Here is a 16969-nt window from a genome sequence, read left to right on the forward strand (position 1 = left end):
GATCACAGGAAAGGAAGAACCATTACCAAAGAATACTGCCTTGATCGACCTTCCCATGGCTGGACTTTTATACCAATTCAGGTGGGCAACCTTCCTAACTCCGGTATGACGTCAGTATCGTTGTTAGCCTTACTTAAAAACAATCAAACTTTCATAGAACACTCATTCTCCCTGCAGACGTCGTAAGAAGCATTGAAACTAGAGTGCACTTCTTTGGAGCTGCATCGGAGAATATTCAAAGAAGAATTCTGTCTGAAAAAGAAATGCTTTGGCTAGAAGTGGTCTGTGTCTGTCATAGTAGGAATGGTGGAATCTCAAGATTGCTGGGATGCATGCATGACGTGTCCTGAGAGATACTCGTATCAGGAAGAGAAATCCTTCTGGTTTTGTCACTTCTCTGCCATACGACATTGGATTAACCTTATTAAAGCGTTGGACTTTCGTCATGGAGACCTCTGCGATGCTATGTCGAGGAAACGTGTCAGCCAATGTTAACACATGCCGTCAAAATTTAAGATCACGTTCGCAAACAGTACGAAGCGTTGCAGGCTCTGGAAATTTTGGATCTAATGGGAAGTCTGAAAATGTCCAAATGCCGAATGGAGTGTTCTGGTTGGACAAGGAAGCGCACAAGCATGACATCGTCTATGGACAGGCAAGCGTTCTTGTCCTTCCTCTGCCGAATGGCTGTGTTGAAGGTCTTATTGTCTTGTTAAAAGGTCATAATTGCGCTATTCAGCAGTGAGGAACATTGCCATGTTGGCAGATATGAAATTCTGTTGAACCCTGGTGTTGTGATGCCCGCAGCAAATCCAGCAGGAGAGGTCTGATAGTGTGGTATGTTGACGCAGAACTTCGTTCTTCAGCGTCCGAGGCGAGGCGGTCCTGGCCTGGTGCTCTACCCGAAGATTGCTGGGCTTCAGAAGCAGGGGGCAGCAAAGTCTCAGGGTACAGTCACAGCAGTGCAGACCAGCTTTTTCCAAGCCTACTTCGTTCATCAGAAGGACTGCACGAGAGTCAAGCTGCCGCTTATACGATGCAAAGGAATGATGTCCAGCATTGCTTGTGAAACTGACTGTTACTCTACCCCGCCTGTGCAGCGCTGCAGAGGCCGCAGCTCGGTGGGGTGAGCCTGCCAGCTCCCTTTGAACAGGGCTTCTTGGACATCACAGACTACAGGTTCATGGAGGAAGTTGAAGAGGACAGCCACGCTGCTGACTGTGCTGGAAACACTGCTGCAGCGCTGGGGCCCGAGTGCACCGGCATTGTCTTGCACAGCCTCTTTGGAGGTGCAGATCAGGTGATCCAGTCATCCAATCATGTTGTACGTGCTGTTGACAGCTCGACTTGAATAGTTCACAGGCATGGTAACTTAAAATTGGATCTTTGCGAGCAGAGCGAGCTATCCTGTTTATTTGGTAAGCTCCCATAGTGTGGGGTAGAAACTGACAAGGTTCTCACTACATCTGCAGGAGGACGCCCAGCCACCCAACAAGAATCCGCGCCGCACTCGGAAGGTGCGGTCCTGATCAATTGCATCGCAAGACCCTTCCATGACTTTGGTATCGTACTTCTGAATGGCGTCCCTTACTCACAGGTGCAATTCACTTGCAATTTGTGTGGAGAGACAACGACAAAGAGGGTGAATCCGCACGCTTGGGAGAACGGCACAGTCTTTGCCGAGTGCTCTGGCTGCAGAGTCAAGCACAAGCTGATAGGTGAGCCTCTCACTGTCACCAATTCCACATGCACACTGCTGCGGAACGCGGCCAATTTTGAGGAAGGGCATAATATTCCTTCCCTGCACATTTTTAGCATATGGCAAATTAAAGAAAGAGGGTCGCAGACATGAAGGCTTTGCAAGCGCCAGGGAGTAAGAAGGAAGGGCTGCCTTGCCATTTTAATGCAATGCATGCAACATACAAGACACCTCCCGCCCAGGAGTTCCTGGGCGATCCATCACATTGCACACATGCAGTCAAGTGCTGACATGGCAGCAAGGATGCTGACACTGTACTGTGCTGCTAATAGACAATTTGAAGCTGTTCCACGAGCTGCGTGGCCCAGTGTACCCGGCTGCGCCCATGAACCCTGCAGACATCCCTGCGTCCCTGCCGCTGCGGCCGTTGCTGGATTTCCAGCAGCATGCTGGCCTGCTCAACATGTTCCACCCCGAAGAGATGTGATTCTCATGTCAGCAGATGCCCCTGCAATGCACGTTGGACTTGTACAATATCAATCGAAACTCTGCTCTTACTATAAACCAGGAGAGAATGCATGCATGTTATACAACATTGTACAATGTGAAATAGCAGCGCTGTAAAGCAGTTTAGGAGTCGGGAGTATACCTTCAGCAGGATGTGAGGAGATTAGAAAGGCATGTGAGTCTATCTATGTGCAGCGTAAACCTGCATTGTTCTCCATATTGAGATAGACTTGCAACAGTAAGGGGAGTGAGAACATATATTTTAGAAGCATAATTATGGTCATGAGCCAGGAGAGTGTACAATCCACCAGGTGCGAAGCCTTGTGTACATATTGCTAAGTGAGCTCATGCTCAAGCATGCAGATCATAAAGTCGGACATCGGGAATGTATTGTAAAGGTGAGCGAGGAGTCCCAGCCCTAGGACTCAATGCCTTCTGAAGTACTTTGCCCGAAGAGACAAGTCCAACTCATACCAGCATTTTGTTCAGAGCCTTGAATTCTGTTTACACGAAGCCAGAATTTGGGCGTACTGTTGTATACACCTGTACGTACTTACAATCTTTCGTTACTTCTGAAACAGTAGGTAGATGAGTCTCCTTCAGCACATCTGTACAGAAGGGTGCACATCCTTGTGTCATCAGAAAGGCATGCACATTGCAAACGGATCCCTCTTTATTCAGCACTCGCACACTTCAGCCTTAAATTCACCTCTCAATAGCTGTCTACAAATCTCTAGAGAAAGCTCCCCGCTAACAAGCTCGCAGTGAAGGCGATTCTGTACAAACTGCATCATTGCCGCAAAGACTTTGCAAGCCGAACAATGAATCAGCATGAGCAAGCGATAAGCTCACTGAACACACTCAAAATAGTTTATGAACCATGAGGCAGTGACCCTGAAATGCCGTGCAGAAAAACATGACCATGCAATGCTGGATGCTCAAGTAATACGACTCAATTCAGATGAGAGCATCACAGCCGGCCTGCCACTCTCAGGGCTTGATCCGTTCTCTGCACATGCTCCAAGCGGCTCTTCCATTCCTGTGCCTTGTCCCTGTCGCCCTTCTGCAATGCACAGGATTTGCTCTGTCACCATATACAAATGTCACATGACAGGTTTTCCTCTCCTTCAAATTCCACAAAGTGCCTCAGTGCTCTGTGGCTGCACATGGCACTGGCAGGACAGTCTGTGGGGGCTGCTGCTTACCTGGAGGGACTGCAGGTCTTCTCTGAAGCGGCAGTCTGAAGGCAGCGGCTCTATTATAGGCTTGGGCGCCTGCACTGGATTTCTGGCCACATCCCACACTCGCAAACTCTTGCCGCCCGGCCCGCCTCTCTGCCACTCTACCGATGTCAGCCAGCTGCAGTAACAAGGAATTTTGGTTCAAAAGAATGGCGGGCGTGCTTTGCAACAAGCATGCGATGTGTAATTGGGCGGTGTCGACAAGGAAGGCAGATTTGAGGGCTTGAGGAGCTCAGTATTCTGTATGGAATGGCAAATAAGTGTGGCAGAGGAGTGAGTACCTGCCATGCACAGTGTCCACGTCAGCGCCTCCCTTCCTGAGACTGCCGTGGAGCTGATCCAGGTTCTTCTGCACCTTCTTCCCGCGCCACAAGGATGACAGGAAGCCCTGCTTGGACCCGCCATCAATGGTAATATCACACCTGGATTCCCACGCAACAGTGGCAAGTCAGCAAACACCTCAGAGGACATCTAGGAAGAGCCGACATGGACACACTTTTTGACCAGCGGCGGCACACTTCAAAGCATTGTGCTGTCTGCAAAGGTAGCAGGCAGGGATCTCACTCCACATCGTTCAGATCATCTCTGAAGGTGATTGTGCCAGAGTATTTCAGGCTCCGCTCGCCCCACAAGATGCCTGCGGGCAACATCACTGGCGCTTACTGAATATCCAGGATGCAATGCACGCCTGGACCTCGGTTGCAGGGTCCGCTTTTACGCATGGTAAAGTTGCGTTTGCACCTCGCAGCAGGAGGGATGGCAGCTCCCAAGTGATGACTGCTCCATCCCGAGAGAAGTGCACTCTGTTGACGCCTGCCTGCTGCCCCTTGATGGAGTTCCCCCTGGCAGATGCCTTCCAATTTCCGCTCCCAGAAAAGATGAACTGCATACACATTATGCATCCTTCACCAATTAATAAATGTCGTTAGGAGTCTAGAGAAGAAGAAGGTGAGACCCGTAATCCTTTGGGCTGTGCAGCACCTATGGATGGGCTTGTGAAGATACGGATAACGCACCTTTCCATCAGGGTCAGCCACCTGCCAGCTGCTGACTGGCGGATGGTGTGATATCTGCTCTGCATGCACGCGCACCCCAGAGCTGTATACACCCTGATACGTTTCCCCCAGGATGGGATTGAAGGGCTTCAAGGTAGATGTCTGTCTCCTTAGGCCCCCAATGACGAAACCCACCTGCAACCCATGCAACCAGTCAGAGCTTTGTCAGCCATTGTTCTTGCTGACCTGCTCACCTTGGAGAGCGCAAGGCAGTTCTAAGAATGATCCAGCGGCATGTGCATTGGATTGAAGCACCGTCTATAGTACTCACCACATACTGCATTCTTTTGATCGGGTCGGTGGCATCCACAGCTTTCTCGAGCAGGTCAATGTAGGCCCAGTTGTCTGTGATGCGCTGCAGGAAGCTCCGAGGCTCGAAAACTTTCACCGGCAGTGAGACTTTGGTCAAGTTGACTCCCTCTCGAAGCAGGTGTGACCCAAGATTCTTCAGCAGATCCCAGATGGCCTGCCTTTGCATGGCAATCTCCTCCAGATCTGCGCGCGAATTGAAGACATAGCCGTCTGTGGTGCTTTCATCCAACTCCCCTGAGTCCTCCTGCAGGCCAAGCTGCCCCAAGGTGATCTTGCAATTCTGCCCCGGGACTCGTGGTAGGTGATAGTGCATGTCAATAGTAAGATCTTTTGAATGTCCTTGAGAGCCCCCACATGCCGAATTCCTAGTCCAAGGGAGTCAAAACTTCCAATGTTGCGGTGGCAGGTACACGTGCTCACCCCTGTGTTGAGCGAGTCTATGTCGGGCGATATCCTGGCTTCTCCTGACACATTGGACATCTTCTGTGATCAAAGTATGAGCGTCTCTCGAAGAAAGCAGAGACTGAAGGTCAGACACTCCGCTCTGTGCAGCAGATCGAGTTGGAGCAATGTGGCAGTGAAGCTTATTCGGATATTACTGTCCAGATCACACCATCCGAGAAGATGTTTGATTTCGACATATTCTGCACAACTCCTCTGCACAAGCAGAATCCAAGCTGCATATCACGTAAAGTCACGTGCTCGTTCTTCAGAGGCGTTCCTTGGAAATGAGACGTTTCTTGGAGGAGAGCCAAGGAGTTATTTCTCCTACTTTCGATTAAAATTTTCATCTCATATGGTGATTGATGTGTTCTGTATTAAGTGTGCACTCAGTGAACCAGTTTAGACTCGAATGCGGCGACATAGGCAAGAACACTACTTAGGGGAGGCTTGCTGGGGACGGTGACACAGTTGCCTACACGCATTTTCGCATCCATAGGTACGTGAGTCAGCATTCATTTGCTATGGATCAAGTGGCGGGTGACCTCTGCAATCACGGGCAAAAGGGACCTGTCTGAATTCTCATGTCCCTGCATGATACCTTACCTCCTTGACTTTCAGGGATGATAGAAATTCAGACTTGAAAATGAGACTCATCCATGAATTTTGTGAAGTTCTTAAACTTCTTACATTGATCAAAGGCGCCTGTTCCAGTATCTAGATGCACTTGGAAAGGAACAACCAAGCAACAACCGTTGTTTGCGAGGATATGCTAGACGAACAGCTGGCTGGCATGGCTAGTTCCAAGGTCCAGGTGCTAAAGTTTCTACAGACGCGGCGTTCGATTCTGATGTATTTTGAAGACATGAAAAATTGTGTTTCAGGTCATGTTCTCGTGGCGCGTTGCTGCTACCAATTATGCCAATCAATCTCCTGTGGACGCCATCCTTGATAAAGGTCATGTGGTCCTGGAGGATTTGCTGGAGATCGACGACCTGGCCAAGGTGCAAAAGAATCTCCTTATGAGTTTTCAGAGCACCTACAACACCAACAACAGCTTCACGCCAGTGAAGCATTCAGTTCATGTTCATCAATTGCCCGCATCACTGTCTCTAGCACCACATCCTCTGTGGCATAGCCCTGCTGCCCCAAGCTGCAGGCTGAAGCTTGGCTGCATGTGCAGGAAGCCAGAGTGGTGAATGGGCGGCTCATGGCCTACCTGAAGAAGCAGGACACTCTGAGGCAGCTGCTGGAGTATTTGGTTGGGCGACCGCCTGCAGCCAGGACAGGGCAGCAGGGCAGCCGAGAGCAGGCAGATGCGCGCACCAAGCACTCTCTGGCGGCCTGTGAGGTGCTGTGCAGCCTGGCAGAAGAGGTGCCAGGAGCGCTGGCGGGCAACAATGAGCTCCTACACCTGCTTTTCAGCGCTACAGGTGGCTTGCTCTGCATCTGCACCGGGATTGTGTCCATGATTGTCGAGGTGCTGAAGTCTTATGTTCAGCAGGCAGACTGCGGCTCTGACAACATGTACTTCTTGTCCAGGCTCGCCCACATCGCTGGACTGTGCTCTAGCTGGCTACTTTGCGCGGCTGGTGGGCATCCTGCTCACGCGCTGTGCTGAGCAGATGCTTGCCTTCCTGGAGGTCCGCTCTATTCATCCTGAGCCTTGCTCTGCATACTTGCTTTCTACAGTCCCAGCAGTATGCGTGCCATAAAAATCTTGCCAGTCTACGCTATTGCCTGGTGATTGCCTGCCAAGACGTGAAAGGTCGCATTGCTTGGCGTACTGGCACCCATCAGATCTTTACGCAAGTGTGTAAATAATGGCAGGCCACCAGAGGGATTGTGGATTCCTTGCTGGAGCACCTGGACACGGCAGGCATGGCGGAGACATTTGTGCGCGTCGTGGGGGCTGATGAGCAGGCCGTGCCCAACCTGCCACCAGAGTCCCTGGCCTGGCTCTCAGAAATGGACATCATAGCCAGGCTATTAGCAAGGTCGGCTTCTTCCACCAGGACAACTCTGACCTATTGATTGGGATGTCAGGGGACTTTTGCCGCTCATTGTGCCGCTCACCACACATCCGTGTGCATGAATCAACTGGAGCACTTCTGCACTCACATGAGCTGTCTTGCGTTTGTATGATCGATATATCGATATAAGTGCAGGTTGGATGAGGACGCTAAAAGTGGCGCGCATGGGAACGTGGCGGAGGTGCTAGCAGCAATAGCGCGCAGCCGCAGCTCTCCACTGACGAGGCAGCTGTGTGAGGCACACAATCTCGACAGCCTCATAAGCAGAGCCGTCGTGGCTCCCCCGCAGATACCATCTGTCCAGGTGCATGCGTTTCCCCAGATGCTGCCGACTTACCGAGGAAATGTCCTGATGTAGATCACTGACTTCTATAAAACATGTTTGATTCTCGAACGATGTCCAGCCTTATTCAGCACTGCGTGCTAGGCAAGGGATGGATTTAACGTTTCGTGCGTGCTGGATGCAGGCGCTCAATATTTACATAGCGCTGCTGGAGCGGCGGCGGCTGCTGGCCACAGTGATGCGCACCAGTGCAGAGGTCTCGGCCGCAAACACAGAGGCCGATGTCAACCTGTCAAAGGTCATCGCGGCAATGGTGCCACACACCCCCATGCTGGCGCAAGTGCTGTCCACTGCCCACTCCACGGTATTGCTGGTGCGCTCGCAGCCCTCCAAAGAGCACTGAACCTGCGCTCCATTCTTCCTTTGCATCTTCAGTGTGGAAGTATGCCGGAGATACTTATTTTGCGTGCTGCAGCACTTGTAAGTCCCTCGTAGGGTGTGCACGGCTGCCGATGGCCCTTCCTCTGACTGTACAGCGGTATCTAGCAAAGGACATTATTGCTCCATACTGTGAAGAGGCTGATGGTGGACTATGATATGCAGGAGACGTCGTATGGGGTGCTGCGGCCTCCGCTCGGATCTGTGCGGCTGACGGTGATAGAGCTGGTGGCTGTGCTGCTGCGCACGGGGTCTGAGGAGGCCGAGACCGCAATCATTGCCTCTGGCATCGTGCGCGAGATCCTGGCCGTCTTCCTGCGCTTCCCATTCAACTCCATCCTACACCACCAGGTCTGCTGCAATGATGTTCCCCATCATGCATTAGCTAGCTTGATCATCAGTATCGTGAGAGAGCAATATCAGCCATGCGTTGGTTTTTTGAAGAAGCCACAGGCGGCAAGCATCTGCTCCTTTTCATGGCTTCATTTGTGACTAAGTATGTGGTGATGCAGGTGACCAGCATTGTTGCATGCATGCTGCAAGCTGGCAGCAACGCAATTGTGGGGCACCTGTTTGGGGACTGCGATCTGCTGGGCTGGCTGCTCAATGCGCCCGCACACTGCGAACCAGAACAGCGAACTGGAGACACCCGGTGCGTTCCGTTCTTGCAATTCACCCTACACCTTTGATAACTTCCCACATTATGGCATGCTCGAAGTGTTTCAGCAGTAGTGCCCTGCTGACAGCAGGTGTTGTAGGAGTAGCAGTTCTCCATTTGTGGCTCTTCACATAGCTTTGTATGTATGCATCAAACAATTTATCATGTGGCTGGTGTTGCAATCAGAGAGCGGACCCCCCTCCGAGCAGGCTACATGGGCCACCTGACAGAGATCGCCAATAGCCTGCAGACGGTGGCGGCCCGGCGTCCGCCAGTCGCATCGCTGCTCTGCTCGAACACTGCGTGGACCGACTTTGCCTTCGGGCCCCTCGCCGAACGCAACCAGGTGCCCACCCTCTCACCGTGCCATTCATGCTTTCCTCTCTCCCTTGCCTCATTTAGCGTTGATTTTACCCATTTTGGGGTCTTCCTGGCTGGTGGGCTCCTGGTGGGCTCTCATGCAAACTCAGATGGCAAAGAGGAGCTTGGCGGTGGTCCTGACACTCGAGCAGGAGTGCTGTGGTGTTGGCTGTGACAGTGTTTGCAACAGGTGGACATGCATGTGTGGTGTGTTGCAGCTGGAGGATGTGCTGTCGTGGCGGTGCGGCCACCCGCAGATGCGCGGCGCGGTGCCGGCGATGGCGAAGGACGGCGACACGGACATGCCGGACCTGCAGCTGGACGCGCTGGCCAGCCTGGACCGCCACGCTGGCCGCTACGCCGCCTTCTCCGACGAAGAAGACGAGGACGAGCTCCACTCCCTCTACCTGGTGCGCCCCTCGTCTTCTGTGGTATTGGGCCTGTCATCGGGGAAATATCAATGAAGCAAGATTGAATGCATGATGCACAAGGCAGTGCGAGCGCCAAGGAGGGAGAAAGGGGCTGCTTAGTGGTGGAAACATGCACATCGACAGGGCAGATACAGAATAAGTGTGTCCACAGATAACCTGATCTGTTTGGAAATCTGCAATAATATAGGATGTATTTGCATGCCATCCGGGGGTGCTTCGTTGCTCCGCACAGTGGTGCCTTGCGGAAATGGCCGGAGAGTAAACGAGCACGTTATGGATTCTGCTGTGTACTCCTGATGGGTCAGTGTGCTGGGCTCCAGGATGCGAGCGGAGACAGTGATCTGTGGGACCTGGCTGCGGCTGAGAGCGGGGACGCCATTCAGCGCCATGGCTCCCCCAGCCCCTTCGCCTCCAGGAGCCTGCTCGGCAGCTTTGACATGGAGGCGCGTCAGCCTCCCCTAAGCACAATTCCTTCATCTCCTTGGCATTGATCAATGATGGCGCCAGCACCGGCATTGTTGTGTCTGGCAGTACCTGGGAGCTGCCTGCATTTTACTGAAACCTCCTCTGCTGCATGCTGCCAGACGGAGTGCTACCTAACCATGGGCACAGTGAATGATCACTCACGCTGACCTTGAAATAAGGACGCCAGCAATGAGTGCGTCAGGGGTGTGGGCGGGTGTTCTGATGCTGGATGCTGCGATGTGCTGCAGGATGACCGGGATGCGTCGTGGATGCGCCGGCCATCGCTGCTGGCCGCGGTCGGCGGCGAGGGTCACTCGGGCGACGGAGACGGGGAGAACCTGGCGCGCCAGTCGAGCCCCCCCTCCACCTGGGAGGACCGCGCAGACGGCGCCTTTGAGACCAGCACCGCCTGGATGGACTCCGGTGAGCTCCTCTGCAGCTGTTTGCACATGGTTTCTCGCACGCTGAAGTTGTCCTGAGTCTTTCAAGATGCGCTTGCGCTTGTCCTGAAGTTTCGCGGCAGTGTTGGAACCTCTTGGCCTGCCCATATCACTGCAGATCATCTGGCGGCTGCGAATCTCTTTGAGCAAAACACTCAGCATGGAAGAGAGTATTAAGTTGACTCATACAACTCAGCAGGCGCACACACAGGATTTGTGAAATATTCAATTAAGATTACCTTTGGCTTCAAGCGGCAGCATTTGAGCCTGATTGTAATTTTGAGATTTGACATGTACGGAATGGCGCTCGCAGACGATATGGACGAGGATGGCATGGTGCTGACGGCGTCCCCGGAGCACGGCGAGGGCGCCGGCACGCCGGACCTGTTGGCGGACTCCCCTCCTGCGGACGCGCCCAGCCCCAACGCAGCCCGGGTCACCCCGCGCGTGCTCTTCCCTGCGATGCAGCCCCCCGTGACGAAGATCGCCGCGCCGTCAGCCGCCGCCGCCGATTCTCCCCGGCACGCGCAGGACGCCGAGGCCGAACCGCACGCCACCGCAGCAGGTACTACTTCATACATTCAAACTCCACCAGATTCTGCTGGATTTATACTGCTATATGCCTGCAAGCGCAAGCGTTAACGATGGCTTGGAGTAGCTTATATATAGTTTCAAAACTTATTTCTAGTTATTTCTTGCAAGTGTGTACTCAGCAGTTCCATCCCAGCTTCCAGAAAGGTGCTCCTGCTTGTCTGAACACTTTCCCTGTGTGCATCAGAGTGGAGCCGCGGGCGGCAGAGCGAAAAGGGGGCCCCGGGTGGGGAGAGGGTGCGGTCCCCCGTGGGCTGCTACAGCACGCTTGCCTCACACCAGCACAGCGCGCCTAGCATGGGCGGCCACGATCTGCCGGCCTGCTTTGCATCGCCGCCCACCTCGCCCCCCATGAGCGCCCGCAGCCACCACTCGGACGAACCCATGGACACCATCAGCCTTGCAGATCCACCCATTCATCCTGGGGAAGACAGCGCCGCTGCAGAGGTTGCGGAGGATGATCTGCAGCCGGATGGGGTTGAGCTGCCGGGAGCAGAGGGCGGTGCGGCGGCCATCGGCGGCGGCGGCGCACCTGCCAAGCCGGCCGGGACGCCAATGGCCGGCCTAAGAGACCTGTTCGCTCCAGTCGGCGGCCTCTTCAAGGGCGCCTTCACAGCCTCCAGCCTGCCGCCGCCCGCCGCAGCAGCCAGCGAGGACCAGCAGATGCAGACAGATGACAGTCACAGAGGCGCAGCCGGCCCCGCGGCAGCGTCGGCGCTGGACACACCGGCAGCCGACAGGGGCGAGAGCACTCCTGCAGCACAGGCGTCTGAGAGCCGGGAGTCTCCGCGCCAAGAAGCGTCGGCTGTGTTTGAGGGTGTCGCCGAACAGAGTCCTAACTTCAAAGCTGCCGCGCAGCTGCCAAGGCCCAGGGGTGGAGGCAGCCTGTCAGGTGCCATCTCTGATCTGCCTGCGGAGGTGGGAGAGGCAGAAGGTGAGGCAGACCTTGCAAGGGCTGGCGCGCAGCCGGGTTCAGAGGCTGCAGATGGGGAGCAGCCACCACAGGGCTTAGCGCCTGTACCTGGTGATGCAGCTGCAGCCCAGCATGCTGCAGGACTGCACTCAGCCACCGGTGCTCTGCAAGGTGAAAGCAGCATGCCTGAAGACAGCTCAGGCCTGGTGCAGTCGGAAGAGGTGGCAAGCTCCAGCAAGTTTCCATCGCACAGCAGCGGCGACCTCCACAGGGAAGGCTTGGAGCACAACGCTCATCCCCTCAACAGTGCAGACAGCGCTCCCAGCAGGGGCAGCATAGAGGCCCCAGGCGAGGCAGACGAGAGCCCACTGAGCGCTCGTGCTGACAGCCATCTAAATCGGTCATCCAATGCACCTCCCCCCGACAGCGTGCATGACAGCTCGCTGGATCATGGCGCAACAAAAAAGCCTCCCTTCAGGGGCAAGCACAGAAGGTGACCATCTAGCCCTGGACAACCCACCTACCTGCTAGGTGTCCAATGTGTTGGATGTCTTCTGTCACGCAGCTGTTGTGCATGCCCTTGTTGAAGACCGTTCATTCGTGACCAATTTGGTCCTGTAACTGCAAGTCCCTTGACCTTGGGTAATCGTCAGTGATATTAACAAGGGTGAGAACATCACAGAAGGTCTGATGTTGCATGTTTGGGACGCACCCACACAAACGCCCACGCGAGTGGAATGTGCACCCCATACTTAGGGTCCTATTCCATGGGTGATTGCAGGTGGGCGAAGAGCGACGCTGTGCTGGTGCCGCGGGGGGAATCTGAGGAGGAGACCCTGGTGGGCAGCTTCACAAAGCTCCTGGTGAGCCACCCCGCACACCCCAAACTATCCCTCTTTGATCTTATTTGATTGTGTAATTGTTTTGTATACCGCAGCATTTCTATCCTTCTTTGCAATTCTGTAGCACAGTCGAGTGACTGATGTCTCAAAGCTCGGCTGCAAGATCGTCAGAACTCTTTCCGAGGCGAGGTACTTGCACAAGGAATGCCTGTAGCTCATTGGCAGCGCAATGGGCACCAATTGGGAACTTGCACGCCATTCTCAATACAGAGTCTTTGTCACAAATGAAGGGATTTGTGTGGCACCGACTGTGGGTCCTGCTCTGGGCTGGAGTACAAAGCAGGGATGGCTTGTCACAGGTGTCCCAGGATGATGACTACCCAGAGGGCAGGGGCGGAGCAACAGCTGCGGGGCCTTCAGGCAGACGTGGCCGTCTGAGCCTGTCCTGCGCGCAGCAGGCGCCCAAGGCATCTCACCCTTCTGCAGGTGCGCTGTGACAGCAAGATGTGCACATGCATGCGAGTGTTGCTGCAACTACTTCGTATTAAGCCCGTTGTCCCCTCTTGGCGCTCGCACTGCCTTGTATGTCATGCCTTCTGCTTTGTTTAGTTGTGTGCACGGGTGAGACATTGACTTCTTTTGCAGACATGAATGATGCACTGCCATCCTTTTGTCTGATGGTGGTGTTCCTTGCTACTGCAGTGGAGAGGGAGTGGCCAGAGTGAAACTTTCTGGCAGGAGCATCAGAGCATACCACCATAGACAATATGATGTATGCAAACAAGTGCCGCATGGCATAAATAAGAACAGAGAAGCTGGATCCAGCTAAGAAGGCACGTAGATGTGTTAGCAAAGAATCTAGCGTATTTTTTGCAGCGGGTGGGAAAGTAGAGAGCATTTTCTGTTACTCCATCTGGATGAATAAGATATTTACATCAAGTGAATTTGAACAAGCACACAGACATTGTCGTGCGGTCAGAGACATTTGACTTCCTAAAGTGAGCCCAAAGTTAGGGACTCCTCAGAAAGCTGTAGGGTCTTTATTTTATCATCAGGTTCACAGGTTTCATTCTGTGACTGCGTGCGCAGCGCTGGAACTGAATACAGCTCTTATGCTGCCGCGCCTTCCTTTGTACAGTAATAATAGGGACAGATGTGCTAGTGGGGGTTTTGGTGGGTTTGCTTGTTGATGGCAAGGAGTGAAACATGATGCCAGACAGACGTGCGTGCTTAGGCATGCAAGGCTAGCAACACTGCCGGGCAATTGCCCAGTGACTGCCCATTCATGGTGTCTTTACATCCCAGACTGAATCAGGTGGACTGAGCAGCACGTCAATCATATACCTCAATCAGAACTTCTGCTTCAACTTGAATGCTGAACTTCTGTACCTATTTGGGTTCTGTCCAGTACCAAAAGTGATCTTGTAAAGCTACCCCATGCTCACAACTGTCTGCAACATACTTCAACCTTAAGTGCGCTGACTGGGCAAAACTGTGTACAGCACACCGTAAAAAAGCTGCACAACAAGAATCAAATCATCAATCCTGCACCAGCTCTTGTACAAAAGAATACTCAGATCTCAGCCCAATTAATCACTCAATTGGTCCATCCCTGAGGGAAGCCAGAACCTCATCGCCGACCTTCACTGTACCTTGCCCCATGGCAACACACAGCCAACCGAAGAAGACAGCATGGCTGGGGAAACGCTCCTTGGGTATGAATGACAGCTGCTCGAGAGACCTGATCTTGGCCAGTGTCTGCAGAGGCTCCTTGCCCACTTTGAGGGTCTCCTGATTTGTTGTGGTCACCTGTAACGCCAGGAAGCTATGCCATGAGCATAGAAAGTGGTGAGACGTACAAAACAGTCAGCTACAAAACGCGTTTAGGTGAGTGAAGATGTCATTTTCGTGCTGCACCCTGGACAATCAATCTTTGCGCGCATCAGCTACATCCCGATGAGGGGAGATCTGTTGGCAGGAAGCCACCTTGCAGCGATCGCATGGCACGACAGTTCTGAACTTGCAAGGCGCATGGCCCGGTCCTTGCACAGTGAAGGCCTCCCAGGCATCCTCTGAGAAGGGCTCTCCAGTGTCACTGACCACTATGTTTGGCCTGAAACGCTCCATGGGCACGGCTTCGCCCTTGCCCAGAGCCTCGTTCAGCCCTCGTAGAGATGCCTGCATCAGGCACATACTATTGCTCCTCCTTTGCCATGCACACCACTGAATAAAATCTGCACCGATAATTTAAGGACCAGTGAACCCAGCATATATTACAGAGCTTTGGCTGTAGCTGGCAGAGAGAAAGAGAGATGGAAGGAGAGGAAGAGAACGAGAACGAGAACGAGAGGATCATAATATCTTTGCCAGCCAACAAGGCTGATCTGATGTAATGGACAGAGCTCACAGCTGAATAGGAAACACTGCTGAATACAAGATGTTGAATCCAGTCCTGCTGAGGAGAAGGGGTCAAGAATGCAGGGGAGCACCTCAGTGGTGAGCAAGAAGGGCAGGCGGTCACTGAAGGCAATCTCATGGCCGGGGACTGCACCCCATCCGGGAGGCACCGCCGGCCTCCGTTTCTTGGACCGGTCAGCCGCCGCATCGTTTGTTCCGGGCCTGCCTGCACCGCACAAAGTGCATGCTGAAGTACCATCTTTGATTGCGCTGTTTGCACTCAGATTCTCAGTCTGAGAATGCTCATTTGCGTGCATTGCGCCTCGTTGGATCCAGTCCCACAACCTCCGTAGTATACTAGATCGCTGGTAGTGATATCTCAGGCACAGAAATGCCCCCCTTTTGAGCATCCTTTGAATCTTCTATCGTTCCAAATTACCGCATGAGGCCCCCGCTGTTACACGCCATGAGACAAGGAGCTCAGGAGGCTGGCGCACCAAGGAAGCGCACAAGTTGTGAGGGCTTGCCGAGGTACTCTGTGAACCAGGCATTTGCTTCTGCTCCCTCGTCCCGAGCAATCCCTTTCCATTCCCAGCAGACCACCTGCCTCTCCTCCGGCTCTGATCCGTTGCTGTGAGGTACCAACGGCACCTGCACACATTGCCATGCAATGTCATTGACCCCAGGCCTAAATAGTAGCACATCAGCCGAAAGAACAAAAATGAGCATGCCAAAGATCGCCAGGCGCAAGGTCAAGCGCGCCGTTGGCACTTGCCTTGAGGGTTTGCATGCCAGGGGCCTTCAGTAAGAGATGAGCATTGGGTGGCACTGCCACGCCAGCTGTTGTCAGCAGCTCGGGCGGTTGGATTACTTGCTCCACCAATGCCAACCTGCACCGTGGACGCATGCTTGGATGCCTTGAAATGCATGCATGAATGCTGGCATGCGTGTCAGTACTGGCACTACTGCAGCCACACAATGCGTGTGATCTGATGCAGTGTGCCAGTGCAGGGTGCGCTCACCGAGCTTCATTCCTCTGTGAGTAGAAGCGGCCAGAGTCGGCGGTGACACAGAGCCAGTGCCGGTCATAAGCAAAGCCTGCGTGTGACAACGATACGATTGGGAATTACCTTCATAAATTGAATGTACTGCAGCACATTATCAGCCTTACAGAGGTTGTCCACAGCCTTCTAACATAGGGCAGGGCAGTGAGCTGGATGACTTCCAATTTTTCGAGCTACCACGCGCTCTTCTGCACTCACCTGTCTCAGTCACTACCCCCTGGTCAATCAAGATTCCTTTGCAGCCTTTCACAGGATACACCCGCAGCGACGACACTGTCGGCATTGCAACGATCTTGGGCTATACAGGAGCTGCAATCCAAGCGCTAATATGGGATATCCTTGGGTATCATCTGCAATCTCTGTAACATGTATACGACATATCTTTGGCAAAGTTTCTTCGGGTGAAGGGGCGTAAAGTTAGCTGCATAGCTTACGTCATGTCCTTCCGAGGTTTTAAGCTATCTCTTGAATCGGACAACTTCTATCTACTTGTTTCTTCGTATATTCAGTGTTGTTCTGGTGGAAGTGAGTTAACCATCTTCATATTCCTTGCTTGATCGTTTAGAGTAGACTGTATCCCGCACGAGGAACGTCCGTTAGTGGAGCGTACCCTCTATAATGCCGAAGGTCACAGCTTTGTATGTCTACCCTGTAAAAGGATTGAAGGGAATCAGCCTGGTCACGGCAGACATCTCAGGAACTGGTAAGGCTCTGGCCCAACTCTGTTCCTCATGCCCATGAGTGGGATTTCACTGGAAATGTATCATTTTCTACCGGATCAAACGCCATGTTATTGCAG

At 53.3% G+C, this 16969-nt stretch overlaps 4 protein-coding genes across 4 annotated transcripts; 2 read left to right on the forward strand and 2 right to left on the reverse strand.

The window, feature by feature from the left end:
- Positions 1-592: 592 nt before the first annotated feature.
- COCSUDRAFT_39148 (zf-DNL-domain-containing protein) lies at positions 593-2186 on the forward strand (the record flags this gene model as incomplete). The annotated part of the gene is made up of 5 exons (XM_005651979.1): positions 593-698; positions 1101-1300; positions 1473-1517; positions 1598-1718; positions 2032-2186. The coding sequence occupies 5 exons, from the start codon at positions 593-595 to the stop codon at positions 2184-2186; spliced, it is 627 nt and encodes a 208-aa protein (XP_005652036.1).
- Positions 2187-2741: 555 nt separating this feature from the next.
- Positions 2742-5022, reverse strand: COCSUDRAFT_21423 (hypothetical protein). The gene is made up of 7 exons (XM_005651980.1): positions 4774-5022; positions 4464-4637; positions 4189-4330; positions 4012-4084; positions 3729-3869; positions 3412-3565; positions 2742-3269 (listed from the first exon to the last, which is right to left on the reverse strand). The coding sequence occupies exons 1-7, from the start codon at positions 4978-4980 to the stop codon at positions 3177-3179; spliced, it is 984 nt and encodes a 327-aa protein (XP_005652037.1). The 5' UTR covers positions 4981-5022; the 3' UTR covers positions 2742-3176.
- A 1002-nt stretch (positions 5023-6024) lies between these two features.
- Positions 6025-13434, forward strand: COCSUDRAFT_39150 (SAPS-domain-containing protein; the record flags this gene model as incomplete). The annotated part of the gene is made up of 18 exons (XM_005651981.1): positions 6025-6069; positions 6140-6259; positions 6439-6688; positions 6798-6898; positions 7086-7252; positions 7424-7592; positions 7756-7944; positions 8175-8360; positions 8522-8661; positions 8854-9013; positions 9246-9437; positions 10172-10346; positions 10677-10928; positions 11142-11872; positions 12080-12360; positions 12649-12730; positions 13069-13195; positions 13412-13434. The coding sequence occupies 18 exons, from the start codon at positions 6025-6027 to the stop codon at positions 13432-13434; spliced, it is 3390 nt and encodes a 1129-aa protein (XP_005652038.1).
- Positions 13435-14302: 868 nt separating this feature from the next.
- On the reverse strand, positions 14303-16453 carry COCSUDRAFT_39151 (hypothetical protein; the record flags this gene model as incomplete). Its single annotated transcript, XM_005651982.1, has 7 exons — positions 14303-14518; positions 14696-14887; positions 15199-15332; positions 15604-15757; positions 15978-15996; positions 16129-16204; positions 16369-16453. The coding sequence occupies 7 exons, from the start codon at positions 16451-16453 to the stop codon at positions 14303-14305; spliced, it is 876 nt and encodes a 291-aa protein (XP_005652039.1).
- Positions 16454-16969: the final 516 nt, after the last annotated feature.

Source organism: Coccomyxa subellipsoidea (assembly GCF_000258705.1).
Source record: "Coccomyxa subellipsoidea C-169, whole genome shotgun sequence".
Lineage (NCBI taxonomy): Eukaryota > Viridiplantae > Chlorophyta > Trebouxiophyceae > Coccomyxaceae > Coccomyxa > Coccomyxa subellipsoidea.